General features: G+C 38.6%; 1 protein-coding gene across 1 annotated transcript in view; it reads right to left on the minus strand.

The window, feature by feature from the left end:
• Positions 1-9321: 9321 nt before the first annotated feature.
• The window catches only part of FAM126A (family with sequence similarity 126 member A), a 42050-nt gene continuing 24476 nt past the window's right edge, over positions 9322-26895 (minus strand). Inside the window, exons 5-11 of the mRNA XM_030446245.1 lie at positions 25254-25334; positions 24761-24876; positions 24330-24425; positions 21448-21564; positions 20939-21026; positions 20330-20489; positions 9322-13678 (exon numbers count right to left, since the gene is read on the minus strand). Coding sequence (XP_030302105.1) covers positions 13122-13678; positions 20330-20489; positions 20939-21026; positions 21448-21564; positions 24330-24425; positions 24761-24876; positions 25254-25334 — 1215 coding nt within the window. The 3' untranslated portion in view covers positions 9322-13121. The remainder of the gene's footprint in view (positions 13679-20329; positions 20490-20938; positions 21027-21447; positions 21565-24329; positions 24426-24760; positions 24877-25253; positions 25335-26895) is intronic.

Below are 26895 nucleotides of genomic sequence, written 5' to 3' on the forward strand. Positions count from 1 at the left end.
TGCCTTCCAGCTGACAGGCAGCTGCGCTCTGAATACTTAGTATACTTTTTTTTTCCCTGCAAATTTCCTTCTCCACAAGCATCTTAATTGCTGTAATTAGCACAAATCAACAGTGGCAGCAAAACTTATCATGTCATCTATACAATGCAGTAGTTTATGAAAAGTTAGGATCCATGAGTTTTATTAATCACAGAATAGTCATGGTTGGAAAGAACCTCAGATCACAGAGTCCAACCATACACACACACAAAAAGCAAAAAACCAAAATCCCTACAATTCTGGCTAATAGAACATGCCCTGAAGTGCCACATCTACACATTTCTTTAATACCTCCAGGGATGGTGACTCAACCAGCTCGCTGGGCAGGCTGTTCAAGTGCCTGACCACTCTTTCAGTAAATAAATTCTTCCTAATATCTAATTTAAACCTCCCCGCCACAACTTCAGACCATTTCCTCTGGTCTCATCATTATTCACTTGAGAGAAGAGGCCAGCACCCACCTCCTTATAACCTCCTTTCAGATAGTTGTAGCATCTAACCAGCATTTCTTTTCTATCATACATTCTCACATAGTTCCATCTAGGGTGTGTTTTTTTAAGTTAATTCAGTCACCTGCTATACAAACCTGCAGAAAAATAATATTTTCCAAAGAAATGTTAATCAGGATGAGTTCAGTTGATGACAGGTCATATACACCCCTATGAAGAGCTACAGCAGTATGTGAGAAGTGATACAGGTTCTCCATGTTTGCTGCTGAATGAGAGCTGGTATTTAATGCCATGCTGGTTGTTTTCCTACAGACTGTCTATTAGTCTGTAGGGAAAAGGCTGGCTAAGCACCCTGAACCTCCTCTTTTTTGACTTCCTTCTGGTTTCCATCTGACAGTCTGCTGTCGTAGGTGCTCAGTGATTTATTTGACTTGACATTTTGATTTGTATGTCAGAATAGTGTAGGGCTGAGTGGCAAGGCCAGGGGAGTTGATGCTCGCTAATAACTTGCCCACTGAGCAGATATTGAGAGATTTGAGGAAATGTGGTGAAGTCAGATCACCCTGGGACATCTTCCTTCTGACAGAAGGACTCGAGAGCGACTTCAGGATTGTAACCCTGCCACACTTCACGTCAGCTGTCCAGCTAATGAAAGCTGCAAAGAAAAGGTTTAATACAAATATTTTGTATAGCACAGTACAAAAAACTACAATGAAGGCTTGTGTTGCAATTACTTCCAGCTTCAGGAAATGTAATCTGCTGTGATAACTAAAAGCTGAAAGGAGATAAACTGTTGACCTTGTGAGTCACTGGATTGTTCTTGGCAGAGGGAGTCCACAGTACTCAGAGCATGTGCCATGTAAATGAAGCTGGGGGGTTACCCTGGTGTCTGCAGTTGGAATAATGAACAGCTCACACTCTGCACTGCCCAGGACACCTGACCTTTCACTGTCAATTCAGAGAAGTCATTGTGACACTGTAGGAATGTCACCCTACCATGCATTTAGCTTTAGCCTTTGGATGTGCATTGGTTTGTCCTTGTCCTGACTGGCTGGGGAGGGGACACACACAGTGGCAATCTTAGACTTGCTCGCATTTTCTTACACTTGCTGATCTCAGCTCCCATTCCTGCCCCTCTTCCTTGGTGCTTTTTTCTTTTGGGGGGTTTTTTAGTTAAGTCATCTGTACATGTTCACTATCTAGACATCTCCATTTCACAAAGTTCGCCCTTTAGAAATAAGAAGTCCTTTCATTCAAGGTCTATTTTTTATGCTTTGTCCAAACAACAACAACAACAACAAAAAAGAGTATTTTCTCAAAATCTCACTTCACTCTAAGCCTTTCATAGTGGTACAATGATGTCTTGTGTGGAAGTACCAGAGCCCCAGCTAAACAAGGTGATTTGTGCCCCAGAAGGGCTCTCTCACCAGCAGAGTTCCCACCTGGGGCTGATTTATGTCTCTTCACAGTTTTATGAATCCATTGCCCAGCAGTATGCAACATAAAGATACTCAAAGCCTGAAGCAGCACACCCTGTTCTTGCTTCAGGAACATTTTGTTGGACAAGGCTGTCAGTTAAAACTTCCAGAAGCAATAAGGACCTACAATTATTGGTAGCATTTCTCTTCCAATCTATAGCAAGAAAATTTAAGCCTCTACTAATGAGGGTTTCTGTAACTATTCCTCTGCCAGGATTACAAATGTCTCCCCAAAGCTTATAGCAAACCTGTAACTTTATCCCACTAAATCATTTTTACAACCCTTTTTCTAAGAGATTTTAGCCCCAGGGCCATATTTTTTTTTTTTTAATTGGCCACACACTTCACATTCTGCACTTCACCAACTGTACCTTAAGCTAAGCCTGTTCTTAGTCCCACTGATCTCTTCATACTCATACTCCACTTACAAAAGTTGCTTCTGGGTATTTTTTCTATAGCAAAGGTTTTCACATACTGCTGTAGCATGCGTGGTCTGTGAGTCTTGTTATACAAACTCCTTAGAATCATAGAATCGTAGAATTGGCTGGGTTGGAAGGGACCTCAGAGATCATCGAGTCCAACCCTTGAACCACCATTGCGGTTGCTAGACCATGGCACTGAGTGCCACATCCAGTCTCTTTTTAAGTATCTCCAGGGACGGAGAATCCACTACTTCCCTGGGCAGCCCATTCCAATGCTTGATCACCCTCTCCATAAAGAAATTCTTTCTAATATCTAACCTAAACTTCCCCTGGCACAACTTAAGACCATGCCCTCTTGTTTTGTTGAAAGTCGTCTGGCAAAAGAGACCAACCCCCACCTGGCTACACCCTCCTTTCAGGGAGTTGTAGAGAGCGATGAGGTCTCCCCTGAGCCTCCTCTTCTCCAGGCTGAACAGCCCCAGCTCCCTCAGCCTCTCCTCATAGGGTCTCTGCTCAAGTCCCTTCACCAGCCTGGTTGCCCTCCTTTGGACCTGCTCCAGGACCTCGATATCCTTCCTAAACTGGGGGGCCCAGAACTGGACACAGGACTGGAGGTGTGGCCTCACCAGTGCTGAGTACAGGGGCAGAATCACTTGCATTACTGAAAAAAAAAAAAAAAGACACATTCTAAGTTACATCACTCTGTCCAAGCCAGTGAGACAGTTGACTTTTTTTTTTTTTTTTTTTTTTAAATTAGGATCTCTTGTAGAGTCAGATCTGTAGCTTGTCCTTGCTCAGGGTGGTCAGATCAGTTACTACACACCACATGGGCAGCCTTGCTCCTCCATCATGCCAGACCTGCTGTTTTCATGTACCTTGGGAATCTCATTCCCCTCTTTGATTGGTATTTGCCAGTCATCAGATGTCTTCACAGCTTCCAGCCCTCCACCTTATGAAATTCTCCTTCATACTTTGTAAAGTTAGATCTGAACAAGGGCTGCAGCCTTTGCATTGTCTCTTCCATAAACATCCTCAGGTACCCTGCTGAGGGGCAGTACATTCACCAAGTCTTCTTAATGCTGTTGTTTTCTCCAGTTTAAGGGGCACCCCAATAGCCAACCCAGTGGCCACTCCCTTTAAGAAAGCAAAAAATTCTTCACCTCACTCACTGTCTCTCATCCTTTTGTTTAACCCTCTGACAGACACACTGAATTAATTCCTGATACTTTAGCCTCAGGTACCAGTCACATACTTCTTGACACCAAAACATGAGTAGAAAATCATCAATGCTTAAACCTATGGAACAGACAACAGCTGCCAGTTCTGCCTGTTCAGAAATGCCCTTCTGCTGTAGCAATAGGTGTCCTGTATTTTTTACTGTGGTAGTGCAAGCACTCACACTCCTCTCCAAGAAGGAAACAAAGACAGAAGTTTTTAGCAGAGGCAGAACACTGGTGGCACAAACCCTGCCTGGGGGGAAGATGGCTGTCCTTGGAGGACACCACCCCATCTCTAGTAAGCTCTCAGCTTTATGCCTCTCATTTTGTGAGTTTCTTCATTCTTTCAAAACTGCCTACACAGAGACAGGCAGAGAGGAAGTGTGTGAGACCTTCTGAACTGCTTTTAAAGCTTCTGGTTTAGCCTCCCCATTCACCTCTTTTCCCACAGCTTAGCACAAAGTGCGCTTTATACGTGTTCCTCCTTTCAAGCGTGAAACAAAACCAGCCCTCAGTACTCGTGCTGCACAGTGCCTGCTCTTATTGTAGTAGGAAGGAATAATTACAGGGATTATGAATGTGGTGCTGAAAGTCAAGGCATATTAAGGCTGTTCAGTATCTCAAGGTGGAATAAAGATTCTTCCACCTAAGGCGTTGCTTTTTCTGCCTGAAATTAAATTATGGCATCAAATGCCTTTATAAGTGGATCTACTTAGTAGCTAATTTTATTGACATATTCAAGGAGTTACTCATCTCACTATTATCAGAATTCAGCAAAACCCTTTGTGCTTGCAAGCATCACATGCTTGGTGGGGTTTTTTTTCCCCCAATACTGCTCCTAAGGAGCAAAATCACTGTCATACATTGAGAACAGAAAGCAGGTATCATGCTGCAGTCTGTGCCATGCATGCCAGGCTTTAAGGAAAAGATGGATCATACAGTGTGAGAATCCAGAGAAATCTATTTCCCAGAGATTTCTTTAACTTATTTGCCCATGAAGATGTTTTGTTTTGGGTAAAATGCCAAAGCAATTGGCTAAACCCTTTAGAATCTGGATCGCAGTGTTTCCAGGGGACTGGCAGCTGAAGTCTTGCTTGGACTTAATGCAGTGTCTAGTCTGAGACTTCTGCAATTGCCTCCCCTCCTGGTGCTTTGGGAGATGTATCTGGCCTCTTGCTGTTCCTCACCACGGAGGAAAAATACCAGAAAAGCTCCAGATTGCACTGGTCTCCGCCCTCACTCCTGTGGCCACCTGTAGAACTGGTGGCATACGAATGCCTCAGTTCAAGGCTGGCAGCACTGTAATGCATGAGAAATTTGGCAGGAAACCTGTCTTGTGCAAAGACAAAAATAGCCATGAAAATCTCTCCTTGGCCCTGCACTGAGCTGGGGAAAATCTGAACACCTGAAACACATTCAGGTTCATGCAGAATTCAAGGACAATGCCTTTCTTACATTGCTTCCTACACTGGTAGATGGAAAAAGTAAGTTTGCATGGATAACCAAAGAAGTTCAGTAATGAATTTCACATGGTCAGCAAGGGAATCAAGAAGCTCCTTCCCAGGCAGAGTAGTTAAGAAAAAAGCCTGAGATGTGTCAGAGGATTCAGCTAGACCTGAACAGGTATCTTATAGTTATATGGATGCTTTACTTCCTTGATTCTATTCCACTTTAAAATCCAAAAGCTGCTAAAGCTATTCCATACTTTCAAGTGTGATCCTGAAGCAAAAATGGCAGAAACAGGAACGCTATAAAAAGATTTGTGCTCTGGCTCTTTCATTCTTCCCTGCTTTAGACATTTAAAAATGCAACTATTTCATGATTACTCAAATAATCTGAACAGACACAGTTTGAACTGCAGCTCCCAGTACCTGTCCCCATTATTTCAAGCTGATCCTTACATCCTGGCAGAACTATTAAACCTGATCTGTTCTTCCTAGACATCTGGCTGCTTGTAAAGCCTTTAATAAAAATCACACAGCTGCTGACATTCAGAGCTTTGCTGAAATGATTGATGCTGTGCTAAAGCTTATTTTGACTTTATGCAGCAAGAAGGGATTCAGTTCAGTAGGAAGCAGTAACACGGCAGCCATGCAAAGCCAGTTGTTCAGGATGAGAAACAAGTGAGAGATGGAATGAACACTTTGAGTGTCAGAGGATCTCCCTGTCTCAGGATGTGCCAGCTCAGTTTGACAGTGCCTCTATGTTTCTCCAGTCAATACAGGGAGGGGTCCAAAAAGAGCTGTTGGATTGGTTTGCATAAATGGCTGAAATGAAGAAAATAAATACCAATGAAGTAAAAGGTAAAGAGTCTTCTTGAAAAAAATCATGCTGGTGCCTTCCAAAAGTCTTTCCATTTTGTGATTTACGATAAGAGATTTCTCAAACACCAACATTTTAGAAGGTCAGCCTGCAGAAAGCTGACATTTGTTATCATTTGGATTATGCTTGATGCTGAAATGTTATTGTATAGTACAGTATCCCAATCATTCAATCCAAATTATTAGCAAGGTCTGAACTGCTGGTAATTGACAAGAACGAAACCATGTTTCATTTTAACAACAACAACAACAAAAAATTACTGTGATTTAAGAAGAAAATACAAGGAATACATACAGGACCCTGTACCATTTATATGCAAATTAATTTGCCCTTAGCAATAGTACCACAAGGAGAACACATCAGTGACAGAGCAACTTTGTAGTCACTGGCTATGTTTATCTTAGATGGTATCTCGGGTCATTGACATCAGTACTTGTCCAAGTCTTTGCCAACTCCAACAATCTCCTCAACAGTTTTACAACCTCCAAACCTTGACTAATTGAAGAGGAAACCATACGTATGTGTATATATGTATAAATATATAGACACACATTTTTCTGTATGTTTTAAATGAGTCACTGTTCTGTTCCCACTTTGATAGGAATCTCAGATGATATTCAGGTTTCCTATGCAAACAACGGACCTTTTTCACAAGAAGTGCTGAATGTTCATTCAGTACTTTGGGTCAGTATCTGCATTGCAGAAAAATCACATCCACACTAAGGACTTCCTCTGCCAGTACCCGACACTCCTTCATTTACTCTGTTGTGTCTTGAGGAGGCAAAAGCTGATGTTTCTTCTCACCTCCTCTGAAACCTGTCCTCTCACACTACCATCACAATGCAGACCAAGCACCTTTATACAGAGAACTGCCAGTATGAGTCAGAATTCATGACAATAACAACACCCAAGTAGCTTGTCAGAAGTACAGCGTGACTCAGACTAACTTCCACAAGTCTTTCCACACCATTAAATCTCAGTATCATCCCAGCACATTTAGAGTAGCAGGTGATTAAACACAATCTCATTTGGGGAATCAAGTTACTGAAGCGAGTACTGAGCAATGTAAAGGTTTGTTTCAGAGAGGCTTCTGGAGTCACAGTGACACTTTTCCCACTATCCCGAGTCAGCAGATGTAGTTATTACCTGACAGCTGTGGGCTGGGAGCAAACCACCATGCTGAAGTGATCTTTAATACAGAGCTAGGTTAACACAAAGTATGAATTATAACTTTTACAAACTCAGTGCAACCAACAAGCTGGAAAGTCTGTAGAAACAAATGTCACTGGCTACCAATTGTTTGCATAACCACCCAACATCCCTCTCACTGTGATTTGTCCAGCAGGCTCTCAGGTACTCTCATCCTCCATTATTTTGGGGTAGCATTATTTTCTTTTGCACTCCCTACCATATTGTGGGAAGAGAGGAGGTATTTAAATTTACATTGTGTAGTGAAATGAGGCAACCAGGTGCCACTAATTGCCAGGGAGTGAGCATGAGCCTGTGTCAAGCCCACCTGTGCCTGATTAGGGCAGGCCCCCACTGCGCATGAGCAGGACCAGGGGGCCAATAAAAGGTGAGGCCTGAGTGACAGGCTCAGCTCACACTGGAACTCACAATCTCAGCATGCTTGGCTTTAAGTGCTGCTTTCAGCACTGCACTACCTTTATTGCTCTACTAGAGCTCATCGCTGTCAGGGTGAGGCTTTGAGGAGTCTCGAACCTGAGGCCTCCAGCATCATTGTCTTTTCATTATTCAGTAACAATCCAGGCCTGAAACCATGTCAGAGCCCACTCCCAGCACTGCCTTTACCCCACTGTAACTGAAACAGCAAACCTTACACACAGCAAGACAATCAGGTCTAACTTTGACTTTTTGGGAAAGATAACTTGCTCAAGTGAAGTGTTGGGAATGAGCTTTCCTTCTCATCCATTTATATGCATGAGAATTGAGTCTTGCCCATTCAAAAGAGACAGTTAAAGATTGACACTTAAAAAAAACCAAAAAGGAAAGAAACCCAAAACCCACAAAAACATAACCCAACCAAAAAATGCAGAGCAAGATATCCCAGTGCTGCCACCTACTACAGTTCTTCCATTCATCCAGGTTTCTCTACAGCATTGGATCAGAGACTACATTTGTAATGGGAAAGACCTTGGAACAAAACACAGAATCACACCTCTGGATCTACAGAAGAAAACTTGCCTTGCATAGGGAACCTTCTCCATAGATGTCCATGGGAGCCCATCCCTGAGAGAAAAGGGATCCAGGAGAGGTGGTTTGTTTTTGAGAACCATCTCCTCCAGGATCAGGAATGGTCCATTCCAACAAACAGGAGATGAAGCAGAGGCAGTGGACCTGGATGTATGAACAAGGAGCTTCCGACTTAGACATGAAAAAGAAGCAAGCAAGAGGTGGAAGCCAGAGCAGGGAACCTAGGGGGATTATAGATGCTATCCAAGCACACTGGTGGGATTAGGAAAACCAAAGCCCAATTGAAGTGGAATCTAGCAAGGGAGGTGAAGGGCAAGGAAAGGTTTCGGCAGAAACATCATCGACAGCTGGAAGACTGAGGGTAAACAGGACTCCCCAGCTGCATGGGCAAGAGGATTGGGTGACAAAGAATATGAAAAAAGCCAAGGTACACACTGCTGCCTTTGTTTCTGTTACCAGCAAGAGAAAGTCAGGAATCAGAGGTCTCTGAGCACAGAAAGTTGCCTCAAAGGGCTGTGACCAGTGGCATAAATCCCAGCTGGACACTGCAGTGGGGTGCTCAGAGGCAATACCTGGGCCAGGATAGCTTAGAATCATTAATGAAGATGAGTGATGGGACAGAGTTCACCTTCAGCATGCTTGCAGATAACAAAACCAGGAGAGCCTGATACCCCAGGGGGGTGCTGCCACTCACAGGGACATGAACGGGCAGGAGACAAGAGCCAGCACATAAATTTCTCAAGTTTAAAGGATGACACCAAGTCCTGTCCCTGGGGACAACAACAATAAAGACACATTGCAGACAATGGCTGTATATCAAACCATTGTTATATTTTAACCAGCAAAACACAGCACTAGTTTGCCAACATGCAAATTACTGACAGGACAGTCATCTACTTCTGCCATCAGCCAGTTCACTACTCATCTGCTTCCACTTCTCACCTGTCAGTGTTTCTTAGCCAAGTGGTTCACCCAGGATGTCTCACCTGACAGGGCTGCATTTGCAGAGTGTATGTTCTGTAAAACAGGTATTCAGCATATTTCAAGTAATGTGGTCAACACTACTCTGACTTCTGGATGTGTGTTAAGAAAACTGAACAAATACATTGCTGTCTCATGTGTTTTTCAACAAATCCTGCAGAGTCTGCCGCACAAGTATTTAAAAAATCATACAACTTCAAAAAAAGAAGATTTTTATTTTACTGCCCAAATTATTAAACACTAAACAAGACAATCCTGTAGTTTATACATTACAAATGTTAAATTTTAATGTACAATCAAGAGAACACAACTTAAAAAAAAGGTGAAATACTGCATTACTGTAACACAGGACAGTGTCACACAATGAACTAAAGAAAGTGTGGCACATTCATTTAAACTCAGGTTCTCAGGTGAAGAGAGACATCTATAGACTGATACAGCTACTCAACACACTTTGGTATTAAGAAATGTACACATCTAGTCTTAAAGGTATTATACAAAAGGCAATATATCACACACCTATAAATTGCACTGTAAGCCTCAAACACTGACAAAATATATCAGACATAATTAAATTAGAATTTTCTAGAAACCTCATAGAAATCAGCAGACGGCTCCTTAGAGAGAAGTGTGGCTAAAACAGCTATACATTTCAGTACCTGCCAAATCCATCAGGCATTCAAGGCAGGTTCAGGGAGATTTCACTCCCTTCAGAAAAATAATTGCAACCCTACAGGAAGTGGACAGAGACCATACACTTTTTGCACAAGTGTTACAGTTTCTCATAAAAATAATTCTTCCCCTTTTTAACAATTTTGCAAACACTGGTGTTCAAAGCCATCATTTGAGATAGCATCCCTTGATTTAAACAGCAAGGTCAGTTATAAATGTCAGCATTAGAACAGCTTCTCTTATAATTTGTGATGATTCACTCCTCCATAACATTTTCTCTGCAGAATGTTGCAGCCACGTATGATGTCTGGAGTGTATTCATCAGAACTACCCACTCAAGAGTAGACTACAATATGGGATGTTTTAACAGGTTTTCCTTGCACTGTCAGCAGACCACTACTTTAATACCCATTTTTAATTCATCAGTCTAAAGCGATCAAAGCCCAAGAGCCTGACAATTTTAAAAATACTGTTAAAAGAATCTATTTCCTTCCTGCCCTACTTCCCCTTACCCTCCAGTCCTGTATCATGGATACCTGGACAACAAATTATTCTGCCCTCCCTCTCCCCCATCCTTTTTTTCTTTTCCATTTTTAATAGAAATAAACACAACTGAAGGTTTTATTACTGAAATCAGAGAAGAAGTTCTCTAGATTCAATCAGTATCAAGGTGTGACATCAATTCACAAAAGCACACTCATTGTTGAAGTTGCTCCAGAGACCAATACACAGATTGAAGCCACATATGTATATGAGCAGTAGCCTTCCATACCAAGAACCTTTCCCTTTTTATAATTTTTTCAAAAAATATGAAGCTTTATGTAATTTCAGTGATACCAATGTAAGCCAATGTCTCGGGCTCAAGCCAGACCAGTTAGAATAATTAGTTGGATAAAATAAAAGGATAAACTAACTTTGCTTAATACTGTTTGACTTGGAGCCAACAGTATTGTAAACATTATGTTACATATCTACATTTTAGTTCTTTCAAAATTCTAGCTATTTATAGCATAAAAAGTGACTAAATCTTCCCAGTATAATGAACATCTTTTATACCAACACCCACCTTGAAAGAGTGCTTGCTGTGGAGATAACAATCATGATCTAAATGAAACAAATCAGAAGCAGTATAATTACCGTAAAATTCTAGTCCCTTATCACTAACTCACAGTTAATTCTGTCACCACAAACATTGGTCAATTGCAATTTTATTTTTCTATTCTACTTCACATTTCCATTGAAATTACTGTAAAGTGTTTCCAAATATTTTCAAATGCTGCAGTGCAAGAGCAGATCAGGAGGCAGCTCTAAGTTCTGTGGTTTACTTCTTTGTAAAAGAGCAAACTTCAAGGAAAGGAAGAGCTCTGCATTCAGTATGTGCAGTGCTAGACAATGTCTGCTACCAACTGCCTAACCCTGTGGCTGCACGTGCATTGCTCTGAAAAAATGGGCTATGGATATTGCAGAAAAATTGGTAAAAAAAGAGGCAAAATTTTTGACTGTACAAAGTATTTACAAAGCCATACAACTTCAAAGAACCAGTTTATTTCACTGGTTGAAGTATTAAACACTTAACAAGACTATCTTGTACCTTATACATTAGGAATGTTAAGTTTTTATGTACAACTAAGACAACACTACTCTAAAAGGTGGTATTACTAGAACAGGCATGTCACACAAACTGAAAAACATGAGAAAGTGGCTTACTTATTTTAAACTCAAGCTCTGAGGTGAAGACAAATGTGTGCAGACTGCTGCAGCTATTTCAGATACTTTGGTGAACATTCAGAACAGTACACATCTAGTCTGCAGTCCCAGAATTACCTGTCTTTAACAACTATGTCTCCTCATTTCTTTTTATTAATTATCTTATTAATTACTATAAACCTGAATAACATTAGCTGCTAAAAAGTTACTTGTGCTTCAGTCTGAAGTCAAAAAGAGCTATCTAAACTAATCTCCAGGCAAACAGGGAAGTCTACCAGAATTTTTGTTTGTTCTGTTACCAGGTTCTTGAAATTCAGGGGTTGCTAGCTGCAGAAATCTGGACAGCTGGAAAGGACAATGACTTATATCTTCATCCTGTTTCTCAACTCATAATAACATTATCTGTTTATCAGCTACACACAGCTGCTGGAGTGCTTTGTCACCTACTGCTTCTCCAAATTTCTGCATAAGCAGTTTTAATGTCCATTTTTAATTAAAATCTTAACATTATAAAAGTTGGTATCACACAAGGTCACCAATGGAGGTTAGGTAACCTTCCACAGGCTGTTTTAGAATTTCAAACTAGAAAAATACTAGATACAAAAACCTAGCAATTACAGTGCTAGTTATATTTACATTATTATTCTCCTTTGTGCTTGCATGTTACCAAAAGTACACATCCTTTGGTAGTAGTCTCATAGTCTCAAGTAAGAAGTTTGTGTTAAACATATTCACACTTCCTGATTTGTTTGATTCAGTGCAAAGGGCTCATACCTTATTTCCTATGTAGCATTGTTACATAAGCACATCTCTTCCCCCAAAATAATAAAAATAGCAATGACAGTGACATTTCAATTAATAGCTTTGTGCCTGATATTTGAGAATCTGAAAGAAAGTCTGTCACATATTTTTGAAGTCTAAAGAGTGACATATAGTGATACCAGCTCCCATCCACAGGTACTGTTGCTATATGGCTTTTGGCCCAATTTCAAAGGCATATACAAAAAACAAAATGCATCCATAATTCAGACTCATTCAGCATACAGAACTAAGACTGCAACATGTACTACCATTACAAAAATGCCTTATCAAATCCTGAACTGATGCCTCTAGTTTTAACCCTATGTGTAATCACAGCTTTGCCATGGCTAAGACACCAGAGTGCTTATGTCCTTACAATGCTGTTCCAAAATTTCATGCCCATACTGAGACTCCTCTTACATAAAAGAAGTACTTGCAGTTTTGCCTATGCCAAGTGGTAGTGAAAAGTAGAATCTGAAAAAGAGACTATTTTTTCCCATACTGTGTATTTGTAAAAAGCTACACGACTTGGTCAGTTGCTAGACAACGATCAATGTTTGTTATCTTGGTGAAAGCCATGAACTTCATATGAAGGCATCTGCAAATAGGAGTATAAATAGAGTAAGTCAAAGAGTGACTTCCCAAGCTACAAGGAGCTACTGCAAAATAACTAACTGTTGTCTATCCACTACTTCTGTCAAATGTGAGACTTTATGGGCTTGAGGTTTAAGAAAGTAATGTATAGCACATTAAGGAGCTTAATGTGCCCATGTACCAACCCTCCAAATTTTATTTTTCATATTTGCCAATTTTATAGCATCAATCTGTTGACAAAGTTATGCTAATACTAGGAGGTCGTTGCTGATTAGGTTGTTTACTTAAAACTGGAAGATCTGCTCTCTCTGTTCCATATATCAGTTTTTCTTCCTGAAGACTACAAGCTGAAAACCTGTTTGCCTCTGTACCAGCCACACCACCACGATTATTTGGAACTGAGACACCACTGACCTGTTCAAAGGATTTACTAAACACAGTAGTGGTTGTTCTGGCCAGACTATGGCTACCAGGTTTAGGCAGGGACTGGCTAGTTGTCAGTGTCAGTCTCTTCAGAGAGACAAGCTCTAGATTCTCACTCATAGCTCTCTGAGTTTGTTTTCTTGACAAGTGTTCTCTGCAGGTTTCTCCTTCTTTTTCTTTTCCTCCAGTCTTGCTTCCTCCAGACCTTCGCTGGCTCTTCCCTAAAAGGTTCTTACTGCTCGTGTTGCTGCTGCTAGAGAGGGCAGACTGACTTGTATTAGAAGTAGCCCTGGAGTAAAACCCTTCATCAGTTTCAGATACTTCTATCAGATCTTCTTGATTTGCTAGATCGGTATTACCTGCATGATAGAGAAAGAAAAAAAGAATTAGCAACTGACCTTCTCACATTTATTGATTTTATCTATTTCTAGATTTTGATATTTACAAGCATGAAGCCATAAAGCAACAGAACAGGGAACAGAAAACAAAACCAAGAAACAAAACTTACCTATTCTATTACATTTGGGAATTAAAATAAAAAGTTACAGCATATAGTGCTGCACTAACTAGATCAAAAAGCATGCCCACAATCTCATTTTGCTGTGATTTTGGGAACAAAATGCAGTCTTGTTAATTCATGCAGGAGATTAGAAACTTAGAAGATACCACACAGAACAAAATATAAATTTTGTTTTGAGCAAGTGCTCCAGTATGTGATTTTGCAAAGCATGTTAATTATAAGGGTATAGAAAATGCCTCAGGACACCCAATATGGCTCCTGCATGTTTAGCAACCCAAGAATGCTTTAAGACTGAAAGGTCACTTTCTGCATCATAGGTCTGGTGGTATGAGTTGGAAACTCAAGCACAACATGAGATCTCCAGTATACCACAAAAGGTGGAATTGGGGAAATCTGAGGTACTTTTCACATCCATTTTGATGGATTCTTCATGCCAGTCATAAATGGAATTTGTAAACCAAATAAATGTGCTTAAACTCAAAGATATGTCAAGTTTCATAGTATATTTTCTCCAGATTAATAAATCAGTCTACTTGTGTGTCACCATTGTGTGGCACCAAGCTGTGTGAAATACATGCATTTGTATTATTACACATGCAAATATATTAACTGCATACTTTAATTCTCCAAACATGCAGCAGTGACCCTTTCAATCAACAGTGGTACCTTAGAGGGCAGCTACAAGTGTTCTGCTAAAACTGCACTCTGCCAGATGAGTTTATTCCATCCTCCATCATTTTTCTTACAGATTTTTGCCTCCTGATTTCTGGCATGCCTTTGCTGTCAGTTCTAGGGTCTGCAGCTGTTTCCTGTACTCCCTGTAAATGCTGAACATCATTCTCTGCTAGTGCTCTGCTCTTTTCCCCATTCCCGGTCCTCTCTCCAGCCACACTTGTGACACTAATCTCAGGTATGATAAAGTTGCCCAATTCAGTAGCATCATTACCATTCTCTGGTTGTTCTAGAATTAAAGATGGATAAGAAAAAAAAACAACAAAACACAAACAAAAGATGTCTGAAACAAAACATGAAACAAAAGCCAATAGATATAGATGACTAAAGCATTATGAATTAAAGCAAATGTTCACATATTAACCTTTTGTTAATTAGCAACATTAGCAAGTATGGAATTTTGCTTTATTTTTAAACTGCAGGTTTTATTTTTCCAATTATTGGCCTGTAACCACATACTTGAAAGTCCTATGCTTAATCCTTCAAAACTGAAATTTCTGAAGATCATGAAGCAAATATCCAGAGAACAAAGAACTCTCCACAATTCACTTTAATGACTATATTCTCTGCATCGCCATACTTAAGTGAAACTTATTTTTACAATTAAATGGCATATCAACTTTATGTGTTATCATTCAAGACTAGAAGTTCTACACACACAATGTCATGATGCTGCACAGTGGAAACGAACAGTGAAACAAACAAGTAAATTCAAGCACCCATTGACTTCCATTTTCTTCCTCCATTTCAAAGAATTATTTTCAACAACAGAAATATTTACAGTAGCAAAATTATCCAGTTACTGAACTCAATTTACTCAGCTAAAACCCAGGTAGTTTTGCTGCAGTTTTTGCCACCTTCTAATAATATACCATACATGCTCATCTCCTTAGCCTGAGCTTCTTATATGAGCTTAAAACCAAATTAGTTAGCAATAAACTTACTTTTGTCACACAAGTCAGTTACTAAATTCAGTTGATTAAACAAGGATTAAGCTGGGGGTGGGGGGAAGCATCACAATATTCTGCAAAATTCTGCAGCACTGATTAAAAAAAAAACCCAAAACAAGAAATTAAGGCTAAGTCCAATAAAGCTTGGTACTTAGATTTTTATCTGGCTAAGTGACCAACAGCAGATATACAAGTACTCAGCCTTGAAAATTGTTTCAAGACAAAGATTCCAGTAGACATAACAAAGTCCCTATGCAAACAGAAAACTCCATTGCTTCTCAAAATCCAGGAATGGTGGCTGTTTAAGCACAAGCAATTTAATAATGATACTTAGTGAAAAGAATGTTATAGTTCCTACAAGGTCCTGTTAAAACAAATCCCAGCCAAAGGATGCCTGTCTACATTAGATGAAGACAGGTTTAAGAAGGATGAACTCTTATTAAGAAAAAAAGTCTAAAATAAGAATGAGAGTTGAAACTTCACAGAAATTCCAAGTATTTATAAACTACAATCCTAGTGACCTGTTAGCTGCACAGTGTTTGAAGTATCCTCAGTATCTGAAGGTCTTTTTAAAAATATTCAGGATTGCTTTATCAGCACTAGCTTGACAACCTTGCAAAACTGCATTTAGATGACCTGGAGAAGAAAAAAAGCCATCCAATTCAATAGCACTAAATAATTTGTTAGTAAGTAGTAGCTATTAACAACTGATGATAAATACTATCTATTTGTAATTAGATGGACTCATTTTGCATTTTACCTTTAGTACCTCTAAAGTACCTACCTTAGAAGTCCAAACTGACAATACCAATTAGATTTTTTAAAAGTCCTTCTAAGTAACAGTTCTAATGAACAAGGAACAGGGTTCAGTATCAAGATTAAACGTTACATCATTGACCATTTTTCAAAACTGATTTCACTCCAGAGTTGTAGCAAAGGTAGCAAGTTTTAACGTCTGAAAAATTCTATACTAAACTGAACTTGTTAAAAGATTAAAAAATAAAATGCTTCTCAGCTGGAAGTGTGATTTGCTGTAATTCTTTTATTTATTTTTACACAAATAGCGAGTGTTTGACAATTGTGGCCCTTGCTTCGCCAAGGGATATTTTTGCTTCATCAGGTCTTCTGGTCCACATTATGCAAGATCAAACTACCTCTCAGCTGTCTCCTCCAGCTTCCTAATGCATTTGCATAACTAGCTTTTATTATATTGAAGCATAAAAATGTAACCATCAAATATATTTTTCCCCCTCATATCATGGGAGAGAAAATAATGGTCAGGAGATACAAGGTTTGCCATCTAATTTCTACCAATTCCAGTATTCCTTTTAATTCAAACAAGCATCTGTAGGCACAAGCTTCATTATTCTTTCCGTATGCTGACCCTGAAGATCTATTCCCTTTTTTTCATTGAGAATTGTGGGACACTGAATTATGTTACTAGGAATTTTGAAATCAGATCATCAATTCTGACTTTAAGAAGGCTTTTCCAAGACCCGAACAACAATTTTGCTAGTATTTTATAATGAATTTTTTTTAAAGAGTGGCTGAAGCAGTAAATAGAACCATCGAATGGTTTGGATTGGAAGGGAACATGTAGATCAACCCACTTCCAGCCCCCCATGCCACCAACACAGACACCTCCCACTGGACCAGGTTGCTCCAAGCCCCATCCAACCTGGCCTTGAACACTTCCAGGGAGGCGGCAGCCACAACATGCCTGGGCAGCCTGTGCCAGCAATACTCTCACAATTCAGATTTTTTTCCTAATATCTTGATCTACTCTCTTTCAGTTTGAAACCATTACCCCTCATCCTATCACCACATTCCCTTGTAACAAGTCCCTCCCCAGCTCTCCTGTAGGCCTCTTCAGGTACTGAAAGGCAGCTCTAAGGTCTCCTGTGAGTTTCCTCTTCTCCAGGCTGAACCACCCCAACTCTCTCAGCCTGTCTTCATAGGAGAGGTGGCTTCAGCCCTCTGAGCATCTTCGTGGCCCTCCTCTGGACTTGCTCCAAGAGCTCCACACCTTTCTTAGGATGGGAGCCTCAAAGCTGGATGCAGTACTGCAGGTGGGGTCTCATCAGAGCAGGGTAGAGGGGGAGAACCCCTTCCCTTAATCTGCTGGTCACACTTCTTTTGATGCAGCCCAGGATACAGTTGGCTTTCTGGGCTGCACGCATACATTGTCGGCTTATGTTGAGCTTCTCATCAACCAGCTCCTCCTCAGGGCTGCTCTCATCCATTCTCTGCCCAGCCACTATTTTTGTGGTTGGGATTGCCTCAAATCACGTGCAGGATCATATGCATGGGTCTACAGGCACAGAATATTTACCATTTAAAACAAAACAACTGCAGAACAGCCAAAGACATCATAGACTCAGTTTTGACCTTTAAGCTAGCCTGATGTTTACATAGCCTTCAAATTTCCAAGTGTTTGTGTAAACTGCTAAACAAGTTTCCCTCCACCAAATTATTCTCTTCATTAAATCCTATACTACAGAGGCAAATCCAAAATTTTCCCAATAATGTATGCAAAATGTTGCAAAGTTGGTTTGTTTTTTTTTAAATCCTTGATCTCTTAATCCTCATCCCTAAACACTGGCTACTATTCACTTGGGTCAAACTAACTAGATTATCACTCTTCCTGCTTTGAGACTCATATAAAACACAGCATTCCCCATTCCTATTAATCCTTCTATTATTCTCATTTACTGTTATCTGGTGAAGGCCATATTTGTCTCACCCATTTCTTCTTGAACTTGACCAAGTATCACCCTCTGCATGAAGGCAATAATTGTAAAAACTTCTAGATTTTGCTGAAAATTTTGCTTTCTTACAAGGGTGTTTCCTATACTGATTATGTAACATTTTAATTTCTTTTCTTTTTTTCTGTAAACAAAGACAAAATGCATCTTTGTTTTAATGCAGTTCCAATAATTGTGAATGAACTAGAATCCAGTATCCCTCATCTATCATCCTCCTCCACTACCTCATTTGAACAAGCATCAGAACCACTCAAAAATAATAGTTGACAAAATTGCCAAGCCTCAGTGGGCATTTGTCCATTTATAAGCTGAGATATCATACAGTTTTCCTCCACTTGGTAAATAACCTCTCCTTAACAACCATAAGCCTAAAGAAAGAAAATTAAATCATAAAAACTAAAATGGTCATAAATAGTTTTGAGATTTCAGTAATGACTTGCTACTGGACCTCACTCAAGTTAAAGACACTAATGTTTTGCTCCTCACACTTGTCTGATATTTTTAGTAGTTTTAAATCAATTGAAAATAAATTTGGTTGTTTTAACTTTGCCCTCCACTCTCTCTGTAAGCCTACAATTGGTACTACAGCCACCTGTATAATACTCACTCACCAGAGTGAGTATAATCTCTGTCATTAAAGACATCTTCTACCAGCATTTTTATAAATAATTTTCTTAATACTGACCTGACTCACCTCTCAGTCCTTTACAAGTAACTTGATTTTTCTAACCAGATTGTACATATGCTACAAAAGCTCATATAGTACACAGACAAAAAATTTTATGATGCTACTTCAAAATCTTTATTGAATCTATTATAGGAGCCCTCTTGTCTACACTCACTCACTTAGCCTGCCATCAGAACTACGACGACAGCAGAACACGCCTCGGCAAATTTTGGTAGCTGCTCCAGTGGCTCTTCCCTTATCTGAAGATGGCAGAAGAAGTGGAATATAATGTTTCTCATTTTGCAGTACATTTAGAACCACTCTTTTTCTACTTCTCAGCTCAGACCTGTGTTCTACTTCATGAAAACCCTCATATTACTTTGCCCAAAGGTGCTGGTTTTGGCTGTGTTAAGAGTTCATTTTCTCCACAGTAGGCAGCATGGGGCTATGTTTTGAATTTGTGCTGAAAGCAGTATAGATCATACAGATGGTTTTGTTATTGCTGAGCAGTGCTTAGACAGAGTCAGGGCCTTTTCTGCCTCTCACCATCCCACCAGCAAGCAGGCTGAGGGTGCACAAGAAGATAGGAGGGGACACAGCTGGGACAGCTTACCCCAACTGACCAAAGGGATATTCCATACCACATGACCTCATGATCAACAATAAAAGCTGGGGGGAAAAGAAGGAAGGGGGAAACATTCAGAGTGATGGTTTATGTCTTTCCCAGGAACTGTTCAGTGTGATTGAGCCCTGCTTTCTTGAAGATGGTTGAACCCCTGCCTGTCAATGGGAAACTGTGACTGAATTCTTTGTTTTGTTTTGCTTGCATGCACAGCTTTTGCTTTACCTATTAAAATGTCTTTCTGTCAGCCCAGGAATTCTCTCACTTCTACTCTTCCGATTCCCTCCACATCACTGGGGAGATCTGAGTGAATGGTTGTGTGGTGCAAAGTTGCTGGCTGGGGTAAAGCCACAAACCCAACACCTAATATCCTTCTACCTTTAAATCCTATTCTTATTTAAATAATCTCAGACAGATGAGATTCTGCAATAAAGAACCCCACTATTTCTCAGAAGAAAACAGGAACATCAGCCTCTTTAAAGACTCTAGCTCCGTACAGCTCCCTTTAACAAAACAGGTTTTTTGGTGTGTTTTTTTGGTTGTTTTTATTTTGTTTTGTTTTTAAAAACATGATTAAGGAAATGAAGAATATACTTCATCTGAACTGCATTAAGATTCCCATCTATCAGTTACAAAAATAAAAACCTTCAAAATGCTGTTTGCTAACTAGCAATGAAGATGTCCAACAAGAAAATTCTCAATATTTAAAACACACATGAAAAGCTAGTAATTCATTGCAAAATGTGTTTCTTACCATGCCTTTTCCATCTATGCCCTCGGATAGACATGCTAGTCACAGCATTTCTTGATATTCTGGATGAAGTAGGTGTAATTTCAACCTGAATGCATCTCGTACCTTCTTTACTAGATTTCATGGAGCCCTGAGGCAGTGAAGCTTTTATTGCATTAGCAACCTAGAAAAGAAAAGATGCAGTTAAGTTCTTAACATGAAAATGCAAATTTTAGAATATTTGTCATATGGTTCTTATTGCTTCAAAAAGAATATTGTGTACAATTCCAGTTTAACATAAAAAAAAGCACATTAGCTTTTTGCATGAGTTACAAGCAATGCTCATTGCTTAAGACAAAGTTTCCAACTTAAAGATGTGGCTATTACTTAACAGGAGCTTCAGAGTGCTTCTGTGTTACTAAGTTTTCAAGACTTCTTTAGAAGTTTAACTAAGTACACCAAAACCACCCGTGCATGTGTGTATACCTACAGATCTAGGTATTCACACAAGCAGAGCCACATAAACCTCATGGAATTAAGGTCCCTAGTGTGATGCCACATCATGCATGTTCACAGGAAGTTATCCTCAGCTAAAAAAATCTACTAAAAAAAAAGTTGAAATACAACACCTACCAGCAGAGGTTCTGGATAAAGTTCCAGCTGTGCTCTATACAAAATGTCATCCATAGCTTTACGAGCCAGATCCCATTCTCCGTTATAACTAGAAAGATAAATATAATAAGCATGTCTATCAACAGATGAACCTTCTTGGCCACATAGCCTTCATAGATTTAGCATTCCTTGAGCTCAGTTTAGAGGAGTTTAACTACGTGTATTCACTACTAGTAAGCCTAATACTTAGACAACTTGTTCTAAAGTAGTGTCTATGGAGACAAAGTTCTATTTTCACTGGCTACCCTGAGCAGTTAAAAAGTTACATACTTAGTTATTTATCAGCTACTTATGAAATACTCTGAAATTCAGACAGGACTGTTTTAATATTACTCCACCTTTTGAGTATTCCTGTGTTACTAATCTCTCAGTTAACAAGAAAGCTTCACACATGGCTATTAAAGGGTAAATGACATCAGCATTAAGCAGACATTTTAAAATTTTGTATGTGTATAAAACCCCCAACTTACAAGGCATAATAAATCCCTGTTAGCATTTGCACCATGAATTCAGATGAAACTGGAATCCTACTGTTGACTCCGTTGTACTTTCTCACTTTTTGGCGAGGATATCCACAGACACAAATTCTGAAGAAATCATGCATTGGACATTAGTAAATAATGTAGAACCACCTTTGTATAGAGCTCTACAAATCTAAGTGTTTAGTATACATTTTATCTACACCAGACCCCCAGGAAGAAATCCACCAACAATCCCGTGCTGAAGCAGACTTTTTCTTACTATGGAGGAAGGGTTTGCCCTTTACTGGCAGAGTTCAAATTCTTCAAAATACAGACATCTTAGAGACACTTGTTAAATTTATACTAAATGGAATATGAAAGAAAACTACCAGTAGAAGTCATTCTGAATGCATGCACTTGCTGCAGAGTGGACAAAAAAAAAAGTTAATAGCATTTAAAGATATAAAGGCATGTAGCAACTCTCAGTTAATATTACAGACAGAAAGTGTCATTGCATATAATATGGAAGTTGTGTGCAAGTTTTTGAGCAGAGACCAGAAGTGTCCTATTCATAAAACTATTCTAAAGTCCCACTAAAAGCCAGCTTTAAAATTTAGTTGTCAACTAAATTCCACATCAAGTTGTGTACTCAATACATTTTGGAAATCAAAGTTTAATATTCAACTCATTGGCTATTGGTGGACCAAGCCTAGAAAGACCTTTAATAATATTAATCAAATTATTTCCTTTTCCTAAGCATAAACTAGGTTTACTCTCAGAAAGCTTTAATTCTTTTAAAATTCCTCTGAAATGTTTGAATTCAGATTATATTGTAGTGCCTTCCAAATTATATCTGTAATAGAGATTTCAGCAGCCTCATTTTAATAATACCAACTTTGCCACTAACACACTACACTTTTTTCTTCTTCTTTATCCCAATTTATGTTCTGCTTTGGCTACTTAAATAAACTCAACTAACCAATTAAAAACCAAACAAAGACCTTAAGACTTTAGTTCCAGACAGTTTAGTTTTCTACATATGGTTTGGCTCAAAGATGACACTTATCCACTAAAATACTACACATTTCAGTGCTGTGTAAAGCCTGAGGAGTGGCAGTAGCAGCAAATGAGCATCCAGTTTCCATAAAACCAGCATTTTTATGATGTATATATTTATGCATTTACTAAATACTACTGCATAGGGATAAAGTATTTTGGGGAGAAAATAGTGAATTCACAGTAGGAATGTGATGATGAGACTGATAATTATATAGAAAAGACTTTAGTACATACACCCTGTTAATGCCAGTATTGATTAGTTTTAAAAGCTGTAGTCTGATCAAGTTACTTCCTCTAAAAGGCTAGAATGACATCAGCAAAGTGCTTTGCTTTACAGAGTAACATAATATTCTTATGAAAAGAGACTTCAGGACTGAAGATGCCCAAATGTAAAAAAAACTTGATTTACAACACTTCAGATCAGCACAAAATATTTTGTGCTACAAGTGCCACATTTATAGTTGGTGCTTATAAAAAGTACTAAAAGCTTTTGCTTCCTTAGAAAAAAGATGAAAATTGAATTAGCCTTACTAGAAAAAAGCACACTCGTTGTAGATTGCTTTCAAGCAAATCTTTCAAAACAAACCTAAATTCAACACTGCCCAAGCCCTCCAATTAAAGGAGTTATTCTTGAGATTCTTGGTAGTTTTGTCAGTAACAAAACATCCAAACAGGATGCTGAAAACTATTGTGGTCTTCTGACACATATTCCCTTAAAATCCTATACTGCTGTCAAGACAAGATTTTCAGTAAGCAGAGAAACATGGATGCCAATATCAGTAGGGAATGAAGAGCTAAGATAAAATAAAGATACTGTTTAATTCAGTATCCAAATACTCAACATTTTGAAGCAGACTTGTTTGCATTTACTGGCAATTTCCTTGGGTTTTGTGGTTTGTTTTTTTTGAAAACTCTTTAAAAATTTCTTAACCCAAATACAATCCAAACATAACCAAACAGAATAAGCATCAGATTTCTGCCCACAACCCTTAACTTCTAAATATTCTCTACCCTAAATTTTAGACCAGCATAGCCAACAAATATCTTGTAAATACAGTCAAGTGCTCCGATGCTCTCTCACCTCCTCTGAAGAGGCAGGAATCCTACAGGCATCCATTACCATGCTTTGTTTGTGTGAGGAACCTGGGAACTATGACTGGCAAAAAGCGGTTGTAGTTGACTTCTAGATATCTCTTGGGCTTCTGGGTTTAATGAGAACATTCTCATTTATTTTGCTTAGCCTTAAGTCCACTTAAAAAAAAAAATCTCAAAATTGATTTTTTTACTACCAGTTCTTCCTCTTTGAAAAAAGAAATGGATGGAAAATAGACACTGGAATTAAAGCTGAGGTGAGTTCTGTTTTGGTTTTTTGGACAGATTTTGGAAACACCCAAAGTATCTGCAAGAATGGATGCATTTCTAATTTGAATATCTACTACAATTTCCAGAAAGTTTCAACTTGCACATCACCCAAATCCCAAATATGTTTAGTAAGATTGCAATGCAAAATTTACCAAGATTTTATAAGACATTTCTGAGTGTTTAGTTAACACATCTATAAATACTTTGATGAAAAACAGTTCCCTTGATTTGACTTCTCCATTTAACAGCACTGCATATAAGCCAGGCCATTGCTTCCCCATTTTGAGACCTCAACCCAAAAGTTATATAAGAGATATTTTTAAAAGCAAATAATGCAGCTGTAAACACAAATAAAAAAGTCAAATGCTTTTGGGAACATGAAGCTTTTTTTTAAAAAAAAAAAGAGTTGAAACTGACTACATTTCAATTAAAAAATGTCATTTTAAGTGTAGTCAACCTACAGAAATTACCTTGAACAAATCTGACACAATGACTGAAGAGAAACTGCAGGCATGTAGCTTAAGGCAGCATTATAACAGAGCAGAAGAAAAGTCAGCACTTCAAACCTGGGATTTAAGAAACATGAGAATTACATTACCTATTTTATTTTTGAAAAGAAAAAAAGTTTACCTAGAAATTTGCAGGAGTTATTTGAACAGACTTGGTATTTTGTTTCAATGAACTGACAACTGAATAGTTTGGCTCCATGAGCTTTCCCTGTTCATGCAGCAATATGCACTACCAGTTTTTCTGCATGTACATTTTACATGTGTTCAAGAACAACAATATCACCTTCAGTCTATAACAATATTAAAAATTTTAAGAAATTAAGATTAGTGATTCAAGCAAGATGTTATTATATAGTCATTATATATTATATAATTAAATATTATATTATTACCTGTTCTGAGCTGTTAACATCTCCCTCTGAGGATGAGGTCCACTGTATACAACCCTGGACAAACCATGCTGTGATAAAGCTCCTTCAGTGAGAGCCATGGAGCCAATGCTGGAAGGCTAAAGGAAAAAGGTTAATTCAAAACACACCTTGCTATAATGCAAGTGAAAATAGACAACAATCAGCATCACCATATTTGTACATAAATTCTCCACAGGTTTCAGGTTCTCTGACTGCTTAGCTGTCTCAGATTTGACAAGTTATTTTACACCAGATAAATGGCTTCAGAATAGAAAATTACATAGTTCACGCATGGATATTTTAGACCTATGATTACTGAATCTTGAAGAGACCTCAAAGACCAGGTAGTAGTACTCAGCAGACTAAGAAATATGTCATCAGGCAAGACATAAAACAGCTTTTCATTTTTACTGTTAAAAAACAGCATACTTCCTTTTTCAATAAGTAACAACTTTATGTTGCAGACATCACTTACTTCATGATAGACTGAAGGTTTGGACAAAGACGGAATTGTGAAACTCAGCTCTTTGCTATGTCCCTCTTTGTCAACTATCTCCTGAAACAGACAGAAAATACCAATGGTGATGCTGTAGTACAGAAACCAGACACTCAAAAATATTAAATACTGGGTGGGGCTGAATGGATAAAGAAAGCCATCAAATGATTACCAGGACACTATAGCAATTCCAAGCTACAACCTAGAAATTATCTCCATATCTCCTTTCTATCGCTGTGCATCTGCTTTGTTTCTGGAAACTATTCAAATGACTTAACAAAGGGCACATACATTTGTGTGCATAGTCGACCTTAAAAACACTAACTGGAAGCCTTCAGATGTTTAAAAGAGTGTTATCTTTTTTCAATTATACATTATTTGCTAATCATGAAGGTTAATTCTTTTTAATTCTGTTCTGAAAACTATTTACCCATCAAGTAATGACTCTACAAGTAACTGTTTTGGAAATACAACAGCTCTGGAGTGACAGCAGCTCCATAATATTTGAAAAAGCCCAAGTTTCATAACTCCATACTTTCAGAGAGAGTTCAGAAAAGTGTGGATGCAAAGCTTTAGAGAAGCTACTTTTCTGCAAGATACCACCATAGCAGTATGTTAGCAGACATCTCAATCCTGCAAGTTAGTGGAAGACTAATGGGTAAAGCAAAAAAAGGATGTGCCTACGTATCACAGAAGAGCACCTAAGTACTTCATATGAAACATTTCATAAGTTCTAAAGCAGACCTGACTGATAACTAACAACACACACACAAGAAAATTTTTTCCCTCTAAATTTCAACAGCAGATTTCAAATACCCAAAGGTAAAGATTAGAGAGGAGCTTCAGTGTCTCCTAAAAGCCCATGCTTTGGAAGGCTAGAGGCCTAATTTCACATAGTAATTATTAAAACTCAAATCTTTAAACTAGAATATAAAGTGACAAAGGAAGACTGAGACATAAAAAGGCACACAGAGCTGTTCTGTCTGAAATTACACAGCTCCTCCACACTCCACATAAACCACAGACACTAATTTTCAATATTGCTTCTGCAGCCATGTGGAAAAGCTTTTCCTCGATATATAGGAGAAGGGAAGAGAAACTGGCTACACCCAAACTTTTAAAATCCAAAAATACCTATTATTTCTACTTTTCATTCTTATAAGATTTGCAACTAAGTTTGAGAAGTGCATTTCAAGATCTGAAGCATATTAGGAAAAACTGATAATTACAGTCAGGAAAGTAAAAAATATCACCTACGTGCACCATCAGTGTATGTCTCCAAGTTGAGGGTAGAAAAAAAACAGATCATGATCAAGATTCAGCCATAATAATTCCATAACTCTGACAACATAGTAAATCTAAAAGTTGTTCTGAACAATAGTTAATTTTTCAGTTTCTTTCAGTAAGAAACCGCAAGACTGTTGAGCATGTTAATTACCTCAAGTTGCAAGAGACCACCATACATGCTTACAGAAGATTTACTATTTGCATTAGGCTACTTCTTTCCTCTTGCTTTTGAAAACAAAGTATCTGATTAAAGAGAAAATAAGTATCTAAGCAGTTCACCTACTATCTTTTCAACCTTGTTACCAAGTTGCTGTATCAACAAAGAAGTCAGCAT

The sequence above is a fragment of the Calypte anna genome, chromosome 2, assembly GCF_003957555.1.
Source record: "Calypte anna isolate BGI_N300 chromosome 2, bCalAnn1_v1.p, whole genome shotgun sequence".
NCBI lineage: Eukaryota > Metazoa > Chordata > Aves > Apodiformes > Trochilidae > Calypte > Calypte anna.